The sequence below is a fragment of the Protopterus annectens genome, chromosome 5.part0 (assembly GCF_019279795.1).
Source record: "Protopterus annectens isolate FY-2018-M chromosome 5.part0, PAN1.0, whole genome shotgun sequence".
In the NCBI taxonomy this organism is placed as follows: Eukaryota; Metazoa; Chordata; order Ceratodontiformes; family Protopteridae; genus Protopterus; species Protopterus annectens.
Window position 1 is genome coordinate 1,821,905,882 of NC_056735.1, and position 14,756 is coordinate 1,821,920,637.

At 42.4% G+C, this 14,756-nt stretch overlaps 1 protein-coding gene across 1 annotated transcript in view; it reads right to left on the reverse strand.

Annotated features, from left to right (window-relative positions):
• Positions 1-14,756, reverse strand: part of TFG (trafficking from ER to golgi regulator) — a gene marked incomplete in the record, with an annotated part of 640,805 nt that overhangs the window by 543,887 nt on the left and 82,162 nt on the right. The window contains 1 exon segment of the mRNA XM_044071645.1: positions 796-963. Coding sequence (XP_043927580.1) covers positions 796-963 — 168 coding nt within the window.

The following is a 14,756-nucleotide window of genomic DNA, read 5'->3' on the forward strand; positions in this document are numbered from 1 at the left end:
TGCTCATGTCTGTTGTCTCCTCTGGGTATGGTGGTTTTCTTCCAATTTCCTAAAACAAGCTGGTTGACTGGCTATTCTGAATTGCCCACACATATATGTTGTACTTACCCTCCTGTACTCCAAATTGTGACTGAAAGCTGTCTGAGAAGGACCTTTTCACTTATTATGTATATTAGAAAAACTGCTGCCCTCTTCAACTCCAGAAATGGCCAAGTTTTGCAGCCAATGGAAACTTCTGCAAATGTTTCTATCTGTAGAAGTAATTTCACAACTACATAGGCAAAAGTAATACCCTTTTGTTTCTAATCTACCATTGATTGCATGGCATGTTGGATAAGCGATTAATACTTCACAGCTACAGGACCAAGGCTTCAAAATCCTGACATGGGTGCTATGTCTGCAAGCATTTTATTCTGGGTACTCCAGTTTCTTCCCAGCTCCCAAAAACATCCCAGGTGAGCTGGCTACTCTAAACTGTTAATACCAGTAAGGCACTGATACTTCTTGTAGCTTGGGTATTGGCTGAAAAAAGTAAAACATGGACCAAGTTCACTTACTGAGTAATAACTTAAATAATTAAGGGGCTGCGACAAATAGAACAGCTTTTTTCATCCTTAGTGGAAGCAAAATACTTTCTACATATCAAATTTGGTCTCACTCGGGTTTACCCACTTCAAGTTCGGAAAGAAACACCAGATAATTGGTTAAAATTAATTTACAAATTATAGTTACTTTATACAGTTACACTGTTTTAATCTTCCACAATTCCTTTGTGCAATAAAAAGGGCTACCTACATGTTGCTTGGTCCTCTGTCAGCCCAAAGGAGGAGATAACATTCTTGTTGATTTCATCTGGGTTTTTTAATGGATCAAATGCAGACATACTTGCTGAATAAACCTGGGTTGACTGTTTAACTGATGAGTCAGGAGCAGCAGTTTTATCTTCTTTTCCATCAACAGCATCTAAAGTACCAGAAACAAGCAATCAAAAGAGAAAAATGGGGAAACCAATCAGTGACCCACAGCTCGATGTGGGATGATGCTAAAAGAAATGAGTTTCTGGTAGACTGAAAGACACAACCAATGGCTTTCTGTTGCCAGTGAATTGTATATACTAAAGCATAGTCATATGTCTGAAGTCAATCTGCTTATGCAGATCAGCAAAATCATCACGTGTTACAAAATAAAAATACTACTCACCTTGTACTAACATTCATTCTGATGAGCACATAATTGAAAGTAGAACATTTCCCACAAAGATTTAACCTTTCTGACTGGTGTGCAGTAATTCCCTAAAACCCACAGAAACGTCTGAGTGACGCGATTCCTAAAGAGATGGGTATTCCAATGTCATGCCATTTATTTAAAATTCCCAGCTACAACTAGAATTAAAATGCATTCATAAAGCCCACTCAGAAAAGGAAGGCAAAGCAGGAAAGCTTTTACCCCTGTAAATGCTTCTCTTTCCTCCCATACCAGTTGTAAATGTACTATACAAGGACAAAAAGAAAAGATCAATAAAGCTCTTCTACTCTTGCAAACTAGTATGATGAAATACGAACATTTTTTCCAGACTGTATAGCGCAAGGGCTGACAGATAAGTAAAGTTTCATTGCGACACCAGTATTTTTTTTAAGCAACTGTGCAAACTCCACACAATATCCACAGGTATGACACCCCCCCCTCCCCACACACACAAGGAAATTGCCACCTGATGTCTTGCGTTATCAGATACTCAATGGAAGCACTAGACCCAGTACAGGACAAAGCAAAGTCTCCTCTGCCACCATTAAATGAGAGAGAAACCTACTTTATGACTATTTGACAAAAACAGTCTGAGTCACTTGCACATGAAGACCAGCTGGTCTTTCTGCAGAACTCCTCCTGGGAGTGGACTCAACAATTCCAAGACAATTATTGGTGATCATGTCAACAGTACACCAATCTATTGTGATGGCCTTCCAGGCTTAGCACACTGAGAAAAAACATATCCTGTATTCAGGATTGTGGGTGCTGCACTAAATTATCATTCTATGATGCAAAGTTGGTGGAAACAGGGAATGCAATATTGAAAAGGCAATGCAGCCACCTACATTCTATTTGGGTACCTCTTTGTTACTTGGCAGACCTAGAAATGAAGCAATACGCTAGATACCACCACAGAGATTTCCATGGTAAGCAAAATAATCTTCCTTCCAGTGACATCCAGTGAGACCTGCCAAATAGGACTTCTCTTAGGAAAAGGGCATCCAAAGCAGCCAAATGTTTTTAAAAGAGACATAGAGACAGCCTGATCCATGCTATCCAGCAAAGACAATTAATGGATTGTTTTCTTTATGATGCAGTACATGAAGAAAGTTCTAGAAATTAGTTAAACATAGCTTATTTTAAGAATGACAGTTTTACTTATGACTTAGTGCAGGGACAAATTACACAGGATTATTTTCATTATTTGAAAGTAGAAAATACCCGAATCCTACTCTAATGATACCCAAAAAGTGCCAAACAAAGGGGAATGTTTCTCAGGAAAGGCTACCAAAAATTTTTCCTAAAAAATATACTGGAACAAGTTTATGAAAAAAGGACAGGTGGGGTATATTTGCCATTACTGGCAAAGTGTTACGACATAGAAACTATAAAAATGAGTAAGGAGGTTGACTAAGGATTTTAGAAGAGCTATGGTGCTTACATACTATGGAGACATTGATGGGATTAGAGATATCAGCCACAGAAATGTTCATCTTTTCAAAGTGTGTGACACCTCCAAGTTTTAGGGGGGAGACCACTGGCGATTTACTTACAAAAAAAAAAAAAAAAAATGTGGTTCCATAAAAGAAGAAAACATTTACTTAACTGCATATGGAGCAAGTTCTCAACACTACAACTGTAGTTCTAGAGGCGTGATATATGCAGCTCAGTGTACCAACTGCTACTGCTTTTATATTGATAAAACAAAAAGAACATTGAGAGATCAAGTTTACAAGCATTTATATGATGTTCAGAAAAAAACATGGCCATAATGCCCTCAATAGGCACACTGAGGAAAAACTGAAACACAAATTTTTATTCTACGTATTGGAAAAGGTAGAAAGTGATCCAAGGGGAGAGTCATGGAAAACTTGTCACGAGGTTGAAGAATTACAGTGGCAAATAAGAACAAATGCTAGGGATATACTGCTTTAAGGTTTTTAAATTAAACAACTTTAGCAACATTTGAAAGGATGTTCGGGTTGATTGATGTTGCATTGTCACATGTTTAATGTCAAATAGTTTTTAAACAATGTTTTACTGGTATAGTCATTCTAAAGAAGTCCTAACATACAAGGGACAAAATCGGTTGAGTAACAGAGTCATGGTGTGCTGTGGATGCAGGTAGTACTTTTCGTTCAGGTCACAGTTGAGTCTTTTACCTTTGAGGTAATTTGTGGTCACTGCCCCTGTCTAGCTGAAATAAAAGAGGGAACCAATGCTGTCTTGGCTAAACAGGGGTCACCAGTAGAATTTTTGGTCTGTCTTTCTGAATCTTCAGTAAGACTTCCTGACTTAGAGATATTGGGGGAAGGCATACAGATACGTCTTTCCCCCCAAAAAAGAAGTCCTCCACTTTCCATGCTTGTGGATGGGGTAGCCTTGTGCAGAAGTGGGGCAGCTGTCTGTTCTGGGAGGAGGCAAACAGATATGCTTTTGGAGCGCCCCAGTTGTGTACAATGTCCAGAAACACCTCCCTGTGTAACATTCATTCGTGAGAAAGTGTCATGGTTCTGCTTAGAGCGTCTGCCAATACATTTTCTGAGGTTGGGATATGAACACCCAGTAGAGAACTGGCAAGATTCCAAATGTGAATTGCTAGAGAGCGCAGAGGGTAGGATTTTGTCCCCCCTCCTTGTTGACATACCATAGCACAGTCGTGTTTGTTTGTGATGAGACTGTGTGCCTGGTAGCAGAAGCTGCTGAAAGGTCTGCAGAGCCAGAAGTAAGGTTTTCATTTCTTTTATGTTGATGCGATCCTGTAGTCTGTTCGAGGAACATGTGCCCTGTGCTGGCTGGAGGGGCGATGCAGCACTCAACCCAGGTCTGAGGTGTCCGTGTAGAGATGCTGTACTGAGGTTGGAATTTGCAAGGGGACTCCCTGATTGAGGTGAATTTGTGAGATCCACCAGCTGAGTTCCATTTTCAGACATGGCAGAAGAGGAAAGGTTGCCTCTAGGGACTGAAGGTGTTGGCACTGGAGATTTTTCAGACACCACTGAAATTTCCTCATGTAAACTTTGGCCAGTGGAAGCATAGGGATCAGGGAAGCCATATGCCGTAGGAGCTTCAGGAACTGTATGGCTGTCAAGGATAAGAGGGGAAACAGGGATAGGGGGTACTGAAGCAAGCTGTCTACTTTTTGTTGGGGAATGAAGGCAGTCATTACAACTGTCTGTATCCTGCAACCCAGAAAGGTTATGCCCTGGGTGGGAGTGAGCTGAGATTTTAGCAAATTTAGAGTGAATTTGCATGTTTCCAGGATGCTGGAGATCAGATGCAGATGTAGTGTTAAGGAGTGAGGGTCCCTGTGAAGAATGAGGAGATAGTCTAGATATGGATAAATCTGAACTCCCACCAGCCTGCAGTGAGCCATCAGTGGGGCTAAACATTTTGTAAAAACCCTGGGTGCACAGTACAGAGACAAAAGGCAAGGCAGAAAATTAAAAATGAAAGGAGCCTATTGAAAAACGTAGGAATTTTCTGCATGAAGGGTGAATGGGAATACGCAGATAAAAATCTTCCAGATCCCCTGAAACCATGTAAGCCTGAGGTGGGATAAGAGGCAGTAATGCCTGTAGAGAAAGCATCTTGAATATGGGTACCTCGAGGAACAGATTGAGGTAGGACTGGTCTAAGATTGGTCTCCAAGGACCGTCCTTTCTTGGAACCAGAAACATTCTGGAATAGAAACCCTTGCTTATGTGCTCTGGAGGAACTGGCTGGGTAGTGCCTTGAATTAAAAGTTGTCTTAAGATGGGGTTGAAGAGTGGAATTTGAGTTTTTGGTGGTTGTGGAAAACCTTGGAAAGGTGGAAAAGCCCACCAAGCCAAGAAATATCCATTTTGGATGATGGATAACATCCACTGGTCGGTGATGAACTTATGCCAGGAGGGGAAGTATAGAGTAGGGTGCAGAGACAGAGGGGTGTGACAAGTCAGCTGGTCTGAGTCACAAAGAGGGAGCTCTGTCTTGCCCAGGTTGCCTACGAAAGGAAGGATTGGAGGCTGCAGATGTCCTAAGAGTAGTAGCTTGTCTAGAGTGTCTCCTTCCCCTAGACTGAGTAGCAGGAGGAGTAGACCACCTACTAACAAAAGAAGCCTTTTGAGGTTAGTTTCTATGGTATCTAGGAATAGGTGAAAAGTACAGTTGTGTACACTTACCATAAATGTAGATGTTCGAGTGTATTCACTGTTGCAGTCATTACATTTGGGGGTAATCTGCTGGCAGGTTGCCCTCAGTCAGCCTGAATTCCAAATTCTTGGGTACTATGTCAGTTGCTGTTTTCTCTTCATGACTTCAGGTCGTCAGGGGTATAAAACATACAGCCGACGCCATTTTCTTTAGTTTTTCTTGCCCCCAAAAAGGTAGCAATGTTCTAAATATTTATATTTATATATATACATGCATCAATATAAACTTTACCTTCATCTACAAGCAAATACACCCCATAGGTTGTAGAAGAGAGAGAAGGAAAGATAAACTGTAGAATGACAGGGGGGTGGCGGGAGGGTAACCTGGACTGCAACAGTGAAGACACTTGAACATCTACATTTATGGTAAGGGTACACAACTGTACTATGTTCTTCATGTTTCACTGTTGCAGTCATTACATTTGGGTAGAATCTCAAAGCTACGGTTGGGAGGCTGGAGCTAAACAGCATTAGGAGAGGCTATAAGGTCCTGCAGCACTGCAGTGGCAAAGCCTGCTCTGGGCTTAGAGTAGAGAGGCAAATGGAAACTCCAAGTAGCAGCCTCTAGAATGTCCTTGGTTGGCACTCCTCAGAGAAAGGCTGCTGAAGTAGCTGCAGCCCTGGTGGAGTGAGACCTAATGCCCTTGGGCACAGGTTTTCCATGGTGTAAGTAGCAGAAACAGATGGAATGGCTTATCCACTTTGAAACTGTCTGCTTTGAAATAGCCTTTCCTTCTGATCCTGCAGCATATGACTAGTAATTGCTCGTTTTTTCTTAGAGCTTTAGTCCTGCTCAAGTAGAATCTTAGCTGTCGGTGTACATCCAAGGAATGCAGAATTCTCTCCCCTTTGCTCTGCGGATTTGGATAAAAAGTTGGCAGATGGATTGTTTGGTTAAGAGCCACACTGGAAATGATCTTAGGCATAAAAGTAGGATTTGTCCTCAAGAGACACCCTGTCTGGGGTAAAATATGATAAAAGGCTCTATAGCCATGAGGGCATGTAGTTCAAACTCTTCTTGCTGAAGTAATTGCTAGTAGCAGAGCTGTCTTCCATGATAAGAACTTTATATCAGCTGTAGCAGCTGGTTCAAATGGAGGAAGGGTGAGCTTTTCCAACACATAATTGAGGTCCCATGCAGGTAACGGTGATCTTCTAGGAGACCTTACATTTTTGGCTCCTCTAAGATACTGCTTTAGTAAAGGATGAGAAAAGATTGGTGGCTCTGTATTGTAATGAGCCAAAGACTTTGACTGATGAGAAAGATAGGCCTTTGTCAAGCATCTCAGTTAAGTATTATAATATCTGAGGAATATGCAGTTCTGCTGTATCAGTTCCTTGTGCTTGATTCCAAGCACAGAATCTCTTCCATTTGTCAGCATAAGATTTTCTAGTACTAGGCCTTCTGGCTTCCAAAACGCCATCCATCACAGCTTTACTGAGAGGTGTCGTCTGTATGATTACAGGATTAGCCATGTGCCAGCTTCAGAGTCTGTAGTGGATTGTGCAGGATATGATTGTTTTGCTGGGACAGTCGTCGTGGTCTTTGAGGCAAGGTCCAAGCTGGGTATAGAGACAAGTTCCTTAGGATTGGATACCAGTATTGGCGGGGCCAGTCCAGGGCAATTAATATCATCTTTGGCTTCTCTTGTCTGACTTTTAGGAGGCCCTTGGGTAGAAGAAGCAGAGGAGGAAAGGCGTAAACTGACAGGTTATTCCAACTGAAGGATAGGGCGTCCACTTTCCATGCTTGTCTGTGATAAGTCCTTGTGCAGAATCTTTTCAGTTGATAATTTTGAGGACAGGCAAATAGGTCTATGTCTGGGTTCCCCCATTTCTCTGCTACCATACTGAAGACTTGTGGATTTAGTTTCCACTCATGAGGATCCATAAGGTTTCTGCTTAAATCGTATGCCAGAGTGTTTTGTTTTCCTGGCAGGAATTGAGCTTGAAGATTTATTTGGTAGGTCAAAGCTGTGTCCCACAGTGCCATGGCTAATCTGCAAAGGGGTTATGAGTGTGTGCCCCCTTGCTTATGTACCAAGACTGTGGTGTTGTTCATCTTTATCAGTAGTTGTCCTGGATTAAGTAAGTCCTTGAAGACTGTTAGGGCATTTTGAACAGCTAGCATCTCTTTCTGGTTGATATGTAGATGCATTTGATTTGGTGCCCATATGCCCTGAATGCATCTTCCTGCCATGTGGGTCCCCCAGGCATAATCTGATGCATCTGTTAAGGTTTGGCTGGCAGGGGGTAGAGTGAAGGGCCGTCCCATGTTCTGGTGACAGGGCTTTGCCCACCACAGAAACTCCTGTTGCAGGCAGGGGATGAGAGGAATCATTGCTTCCAGACTGTGAATGTTTACTCCATAAACTTTTTAGATACCACTTGAGGTTTCCTCATATGCAGTCTTGCATATGGAATTAGTAGGATGCAGGATGCCATGAACCCCAGAGCCTGCAGAATTTGTCTTGCAGAAGACTGGGTTTTTGTTGCCATCAGTTTGAAGTAAGTAGTCAGTTGTCTGTTTGGCTGGCATGAGGTAAAGCCATCTGAGCAGTTGTATTCAAGCTTGTACCCAGAAATGTTATATTTTGAGAGGGTACCAGTTGTGATTTCTTTTCGTTTATTGTGTACCCTAGGCATGTTAAAAGCCTTTTCATAAACGCCAGGTGTCGTAGAAGAGTGTCCTTGTTCTCTGGTTGAATGAGACAGTCGTCCAAGTAAGGATATATTTGAATACTTCTTTGTCTGCAAAATGCAATTACTGGTGCCAGGCACTTTGTAAAGACCCTGGGTGCAGTAGATAAGCCAAAGGGCAGTGCAGAGAACTGGTAATGCATTAATCCAGCCTTGAATCTGAGGTATCTTCTGCACGACTGCCTTATTGGGACATGCAGGTATGCCTCTTTTAGGTCTAAAGTCACCAGCCAAGCATTCTTGCCTAGCATGGGCAGAAGCTGTTGCAAGGTGAGCATTTTGAATTTTGGAATGTCCAGGTATGTGCTCAAAATCGATAAATCCAGTATTGGCCACCAGGCCTTGTCCAACAGTCTTGAGTAAAAACCTTGTCCTTTTTCCTGTTCTGGTACTGTCTGAATGGCCGCCATATCCATGAGGGACGTAACTTGTTTCTGTGCCTCTGTCCATTGTTTTTTTTGGCAGATCTGGCCAACCATTTGTCATTGGCAGAGTGTGGAAATGGAATCTGTATCCCTGTGAGTACGATGTTTAGTACCCACTTGTCCTGGGTTATTAACTGTCAACTTTGAGCAAAAAGTGCTAATTTTCCCCCTATGGGTGCTGCCAAAAGATAAGTGCTTGGTGTAGGCAGAGGGAAGTCATTGGGATTGCTTTCTGTAGGTTTGCGCTTTATCTCCTCCTGATTTGGAGGTGGATGCGCCCCATTGCTTTGACCTGTATGAGTCTTGAGCCTGGTACCTGGAACCCTTAGGGCATCTGGATTTGCCCCTTTGAGCTCTGTCTGACACAGGAAAGGACCAATTTTTTGTAGGCCAGTGTCTATTGAATCTAGGTGGCTGCACTTGTAAGAAACCTTTAACAGTTTGCATAGACTTAGCTTTGTCTTCCATTTTCTTTAAAACCTCTTCTGCCTTAATACCAAACAGAGAATCATGCTGTAAAGGTGCATCTAGCAATTTAGCTTTAACATGATCAGGCAAATTTTGTTCCTTTAACCAGACATGCCTTCTAATCACAGAGCCAGTAACTGCGGCCCTGCAGGAGGCCTATAAAGAATCAAAAACACATTGCAAAGTATGCTTTCCAACCTGTTCAGCTGCATGCAATAATTCCTGCAATTCCTTATTTACTGCACATTCTGAAATCAACATCACTTTATGTTTCAGCAATCCTATAACATGTTGTTGGTACTTGAGCATATGAAATTGACAGTTTAAGGTCCGGATTGCCAAGGTTGCAGATGTATAAACCTTTTTCCCCATCTGTCCAGTGCCCTTGAATCTCTGTCGGAAGGGGCAGGGTTTTTTTGCTGTTGAGGCCTTAACTCCCTTTGGACCCTGTGAAATAGTTTCAGGATCAGCAGCAGGGTTTCTAAATAAAAATTTATGAGAGTCTGGGACCCTGTAATACCGGTTAGGATTACTGGGTGCCGGAGGTAAGGAGTCAGGGGTCAGGCTTGACTCCGAAAACACATCATCCACAATGTTTAAAACAGGGGGAATGGCTAAAGGCTTGTGCTGAGGAAGGAGAAGGAAATCCCTGAGCCTCTTTTTTGATTCTGAGAAGTCTTCACTCTCCCAGTGAAAATGCTCCCTCAAAGAATGCAAGGTTTCTCCAAATCCTCTGGAGGAGATGCAGATGGAATAGACTCCTCAGCATCAGAATCCTCACAGGGAAGTAAAGATAATTCCTGATCAGAAGAGGAATCATAAGAAATAGAAACCTGATCTTTAGATTCATAGTCAGTGTCTTGCCTAGGCCTCTTATCTGGAGGGGGATGGGTACCCCTAAATCAAGGTAATAAGGTCTTCAGCCATTTTGATAATCTGTTTTTAGGAATAAAGACCTATGCACATGGCTCAGGCGTTGTTTTTTTTTAGTTTTAGAAGGTGTTTTTGCCTTAGATTTTGCAGTTTTCAGTTTGATATAAAAATGTTGAGGTCTGAATACAGCCTCAGAAGCCGGTGCATATTCAGCGGCTCCGGACCCATCAGAGGGAGATACATCCATCGGCCCAATACCTTGAATATCTTGCAGCATACCGGACTCAATGGTAGCGGGTATCAGGGGCAGCGAAAGCGCCTCACTGAGTACCGGCGACTGGCTTAGGAGAAGCTTCGTCGTCGGTTTTGGCTCTCGACTGCCTTTCTCTGTCCTTTTCTTTGCGTTTCTTATGTACTCCGGTAGTCGGATTGCTATCCGAAGACATTTCTGGGTAGTTAAATCTCTTTCCAAAATACCTGGATGCAAAAATATACCGACGCTTAATAGTGCGTTGGTTAAATCTAGCACAAAACTGACAGCCAGGCATGTTGTGATCAGGGCCTTGGCAAGGAATGCAGTATAAATGGAAATCCTTATGAGGTATTTGCTTCCCACAAGTAATACAATTATTAACTTTTTATGACTTCGGTAAAAACAAGAAAAAAGTTTCCCCAATGGGGTACTTAGCTTTAGTGAAGACTTCGGTTCTGAAACTCAACTTGAACATTTCAGTAGTCAGCCGACCGGCACTTGCAAAATGCTTCTGCTTCGGGCACCGGGTGGCAAGAAAGACTAAAGAAAATGGCGTCGGCTGCATGTTTTATACCCCTGGTGACCTGACATCATGGAAGAGACAGCAACTGACGCAGGACCCAAGACTTTGGAATTCAGGCCGACTGAGGGCAGCTTGCCAGCAGATTACCCCCAAATGTAATGACTGTAACAGTGAAACACGAAGAACATCAAGATGTTTCAAATTCTGGAGCTCCTTACCTTTCTCCTGTAAGGATTTAAAAAGCTCAGCAGAAGCAGGCCCGAAGAGACACCAAAGAGGAGGCCTTGGCTAGAGTGTCTAGTACAAATCGTGCCATGCAAATCTGATAATTTAACGTCCTTATGGAGAGAGTAGAAGATGTATAAATCTTTTTATCCGGTCTGTCCATAAATCTACTCTCTCTGTCTGTAGGGAACAGAGAAGTACAAGGTAGCTGCCTGGATGATTTGTCTGCAAAGACTGCTACAACAGCAGAGTCTGCTGGAGGGTTTCCTGAAGAGAAACTGAGATTGAGGGGGAACTTTATAAAACCTATTAGGTCTCTTGGAAGCTGGAGGTTGTGACTCAGGAGGCTGCCTGGAAGGCACCCAGAAAGGCTGGCTGCACAGGAGGGACAGCAGAGGGGGAAGGCTGGTCCATCTGCAACAGTTCAAAATACCTTCTTTTAGTGTCAGAAATTTCTGAAACATCCCATTGGAAACGTCTCATTAAATTGATAGTGTCCCCAAAAAAGAATTCTTCACCAGTGGAATCAGATGCCAAAGAATCCCCCTCTTGGGTAATAAACTCCTTAAGAGATTCAATTTGAGATGAATAAGAAAGGGATTCATCAGATGAGGAGGTGTCCTCTTCAGATTCAACCAAACAGGGGCCAGAGGCAGGAGGCTGAGGTAGTTGAGAAGCCGGAAAAGCCTTAAACAAGTTTTGGGAGAAAACTTCCCAGTCAGTAGAAAGTGGAGCAGCAGAGTGCTTAGGCTTCTGTTTTCTCTTAAGAGGGCCTGGAGATTTAGCAGGCTGTATGGCCAATATCAGAGTGGTAGGAAGGTGAGAGAAAGGCCTATCAGAATCAGGGGAGCTGTGGTTCATAGGTTAGTACTAAACTAACTGCCCTTGCGAGCCATTTTAAGCCTAGCCAATTATCCCTTGTGAGACTCAAACCCTGCACCTTGTGTCTATAAGGCAAACACCTTAACCTTTAGGCCACCCTCCCAACTCATGGTTCCCTCTTGCCATCAGGCCCTGATGGCTCACAAACCTCACCAGACGTACTGAGGATTTCCGCCGGACTGGCGTCCAAAAAGGTTTCTGGCTCTGAAGGTAAATCTGAGATAGAGGAGTCTCCACGCTCTCACTCGCCTCAAGAGACTTGGCGGATGTCTGAGTTGCATAAAGCATTTCAGGCCTAGCTTTCTTGGCCTTCTTTTTAGGTGGCTCATCTGATGGACTTCCAGCATCCTCCATACCCAAGGCCAGCTGTCGGAGCCTCTGATTTTCTAAATATATTTTCAAAGAAGTTAGACGACTTCTAAGGGTCATAGGGACAAACAATTGGCAAATAACACAGTTCTTATAATCATGCTCTTCCCCTAAGCAAAATACACACTATTCATGAGTGTCCTTGTGTGGAATCCGTCTTCCACAAGCACACTTGCCTTTCCTAGAACTCATGAAAAGCTGGAATACAGTAAAATGCTAATAATAAGGCAAGAATAAATCAACTTATCTGTAAGCGGGCAGTCGAATGATAAACAAACGGTAAACACCTCTAGCTGGCGATCAGACGTCTGATGATCACTGCGGCAGGAAAGTTCTGACTTGGGTACATGCAAACGTCACATTTACAACAGACGATTTATGGCACTAGCATTCTACGTCGCACATACCCCCTACTGAAGACTGGTATACTGGCCGGATGTTCAGTGCTGTAGGCAGCCATAGCCCTAATGTAATGAATACTGCAACCTGAGAATAGAAGGACATCAATATATACAAAAACCCCAAGCCTTTGTTAAAGTGAGTGAACCAGGATTCTATTCTGAACTGAAACCTAGGAGTGCCATAAGCAAAGAACGCATTTTCGGTGGCTCAGCAGACAGCATATTCACCTGCCATGCTGGGATCAGATCAAAAAACTACAGGTTTGTCCCCAAATGGGTGCTTGAACTGATGTACTAATACTGACATGGGATGGGTACTGTCATTTGAATGAGAAGAAAAATTTAAGTCCCAGTTGGTCGATCGAGTTTGTGACAGTTCAGGTGAATGCAAAAAGATTACATGGCACTTGCTAAAAGCAGCAGGACTGTCTTTATTAATGATTCAGCAAGAATCTTAACAAATGAAACACTTCATCTCATTTTAAAAAAATCAAGTACACAAAAAAATATAGACTAGATGCAAAGATAACACTAGTAAAATAAAAAGTGATTAACCTGGCACAGCTTTTATCTGTAAGATGGTAGTGAAGTCAACTACTGATATGTGGAGTTAGCAAAAGAATGTTGGTGAACCCACCCCCTTCCCAAGACAGGGCTCTTCATCTGGTTTATTTTGCATGACTGAAACTCTTATCCAGTTCAAAGGACACAGTGGAAACACAATATAGGTTCTATCCTAAAAACAGGTCATTCTAGTTGTGTTAACCCAGTTATCAAAAGCAAACAAGGAAAAAGTACACAAATGGTGCAGAATCATAAAAGCCTGGATAAGATCCTGGGGAGATGGACTCTCAACAATCACAGCAAGCCTCAGAGATGATTACATTCTTACAGCATTAAGCAGGCTAATAGCAGTTTCTGATGCACTGCTGTTCTGTTATTGACAAGAGTACATTTGCATTCCTGGGAAGTTTGAAAATGTTGATATGCAAGTACTACATAAGTAAATTCAGCCATTTAATATCTGGCCATTCAAAATTTTACTGCATCTTGCTGTACAACACAGTGAATATAAAAAGAGTACACACCCCAGTTAAAATGCCAGGTTTTTGTGATATAAAAAATGAGACCACAATAAATCATTTCAAAACTTTGGCCACCTTTAATGTGACCTATAACCTGTACAATTCAATTGAAAAACAAATTTGTTAGGGAAAAAAATATAAAAAATAAAAAACATACAATACACTGGTTGCATAAGTGTGTACACCCTTATTAATACTTTGTTGAAGCACCTCTTGATTTAATTACAGCATTCAGTCTTCTTGGGTAGGAGTCTATCAGCATGGCACACCTTGACCTAGCAATATTTGCCCACTCTTCCTTGCAAAAGAGCTCCAAATCTGTCACATTGCCAGGTCATCTCTTATGCACAGCCCTTTTCAGGTCTCACCACAGATTTTCTATTGGATTTAAGTCTGGGCTCTGGCTGGGCCATTCCAAAACTTTAATTTTCTTCTGGTGAAGACCGTCTTTTGTTGATTTGGATATATGCTTAGGGTCACTGTCCTGTTGAAAAATGAAATTTCTATTCATCTTCAGCTTTCTAGCAGACATCTGAAGGTTTTGGGCCAAAAGTGACTGGTATTTGGAACTGTTCATAATTCCCTCACCCTTGACTAAAGCCCCAGCTCCAGCTGAAGAAAAGCAACCCCAAAGCATGATACTGCCACCACCATGCTTCACCGTGGGGATGGTGTTCTTTTGGTGATGCAAAGTGTTGTTGCGCCAAACATACCTTTTGGAATTGTGGCCAAAAAGATCAACCTTAGTCTCATCAGACCATAATACATTTTCCCACGCTTTTGGGAGAGTTAACATATTGTTTTGCAAATTTTAGCCGGGCCTGGATGTTTTTCTGTGTAAGAAAAGGTTTCCATCTTGCAATCCTACCCCATAGTCCAAACATATGGAGAATACAGGAGAATGTTGTCACATGTAGTACACAACCAGTATTTGCCAGAAATTCCTGCAGCTCCTTCAGTGTTGCTGTAGGTCTCTTGGCAGCCTCCCTGAGCAGTTTTCGTCTCGTCTTTTCATTAATTTTGGAGGGACGTCCAGTTCTTTGCAATGTCACTACTGTCCCATATTTTCTCCACTTTTTGAGGACTGCCTTCACTGTGTTCCCTGGTATAT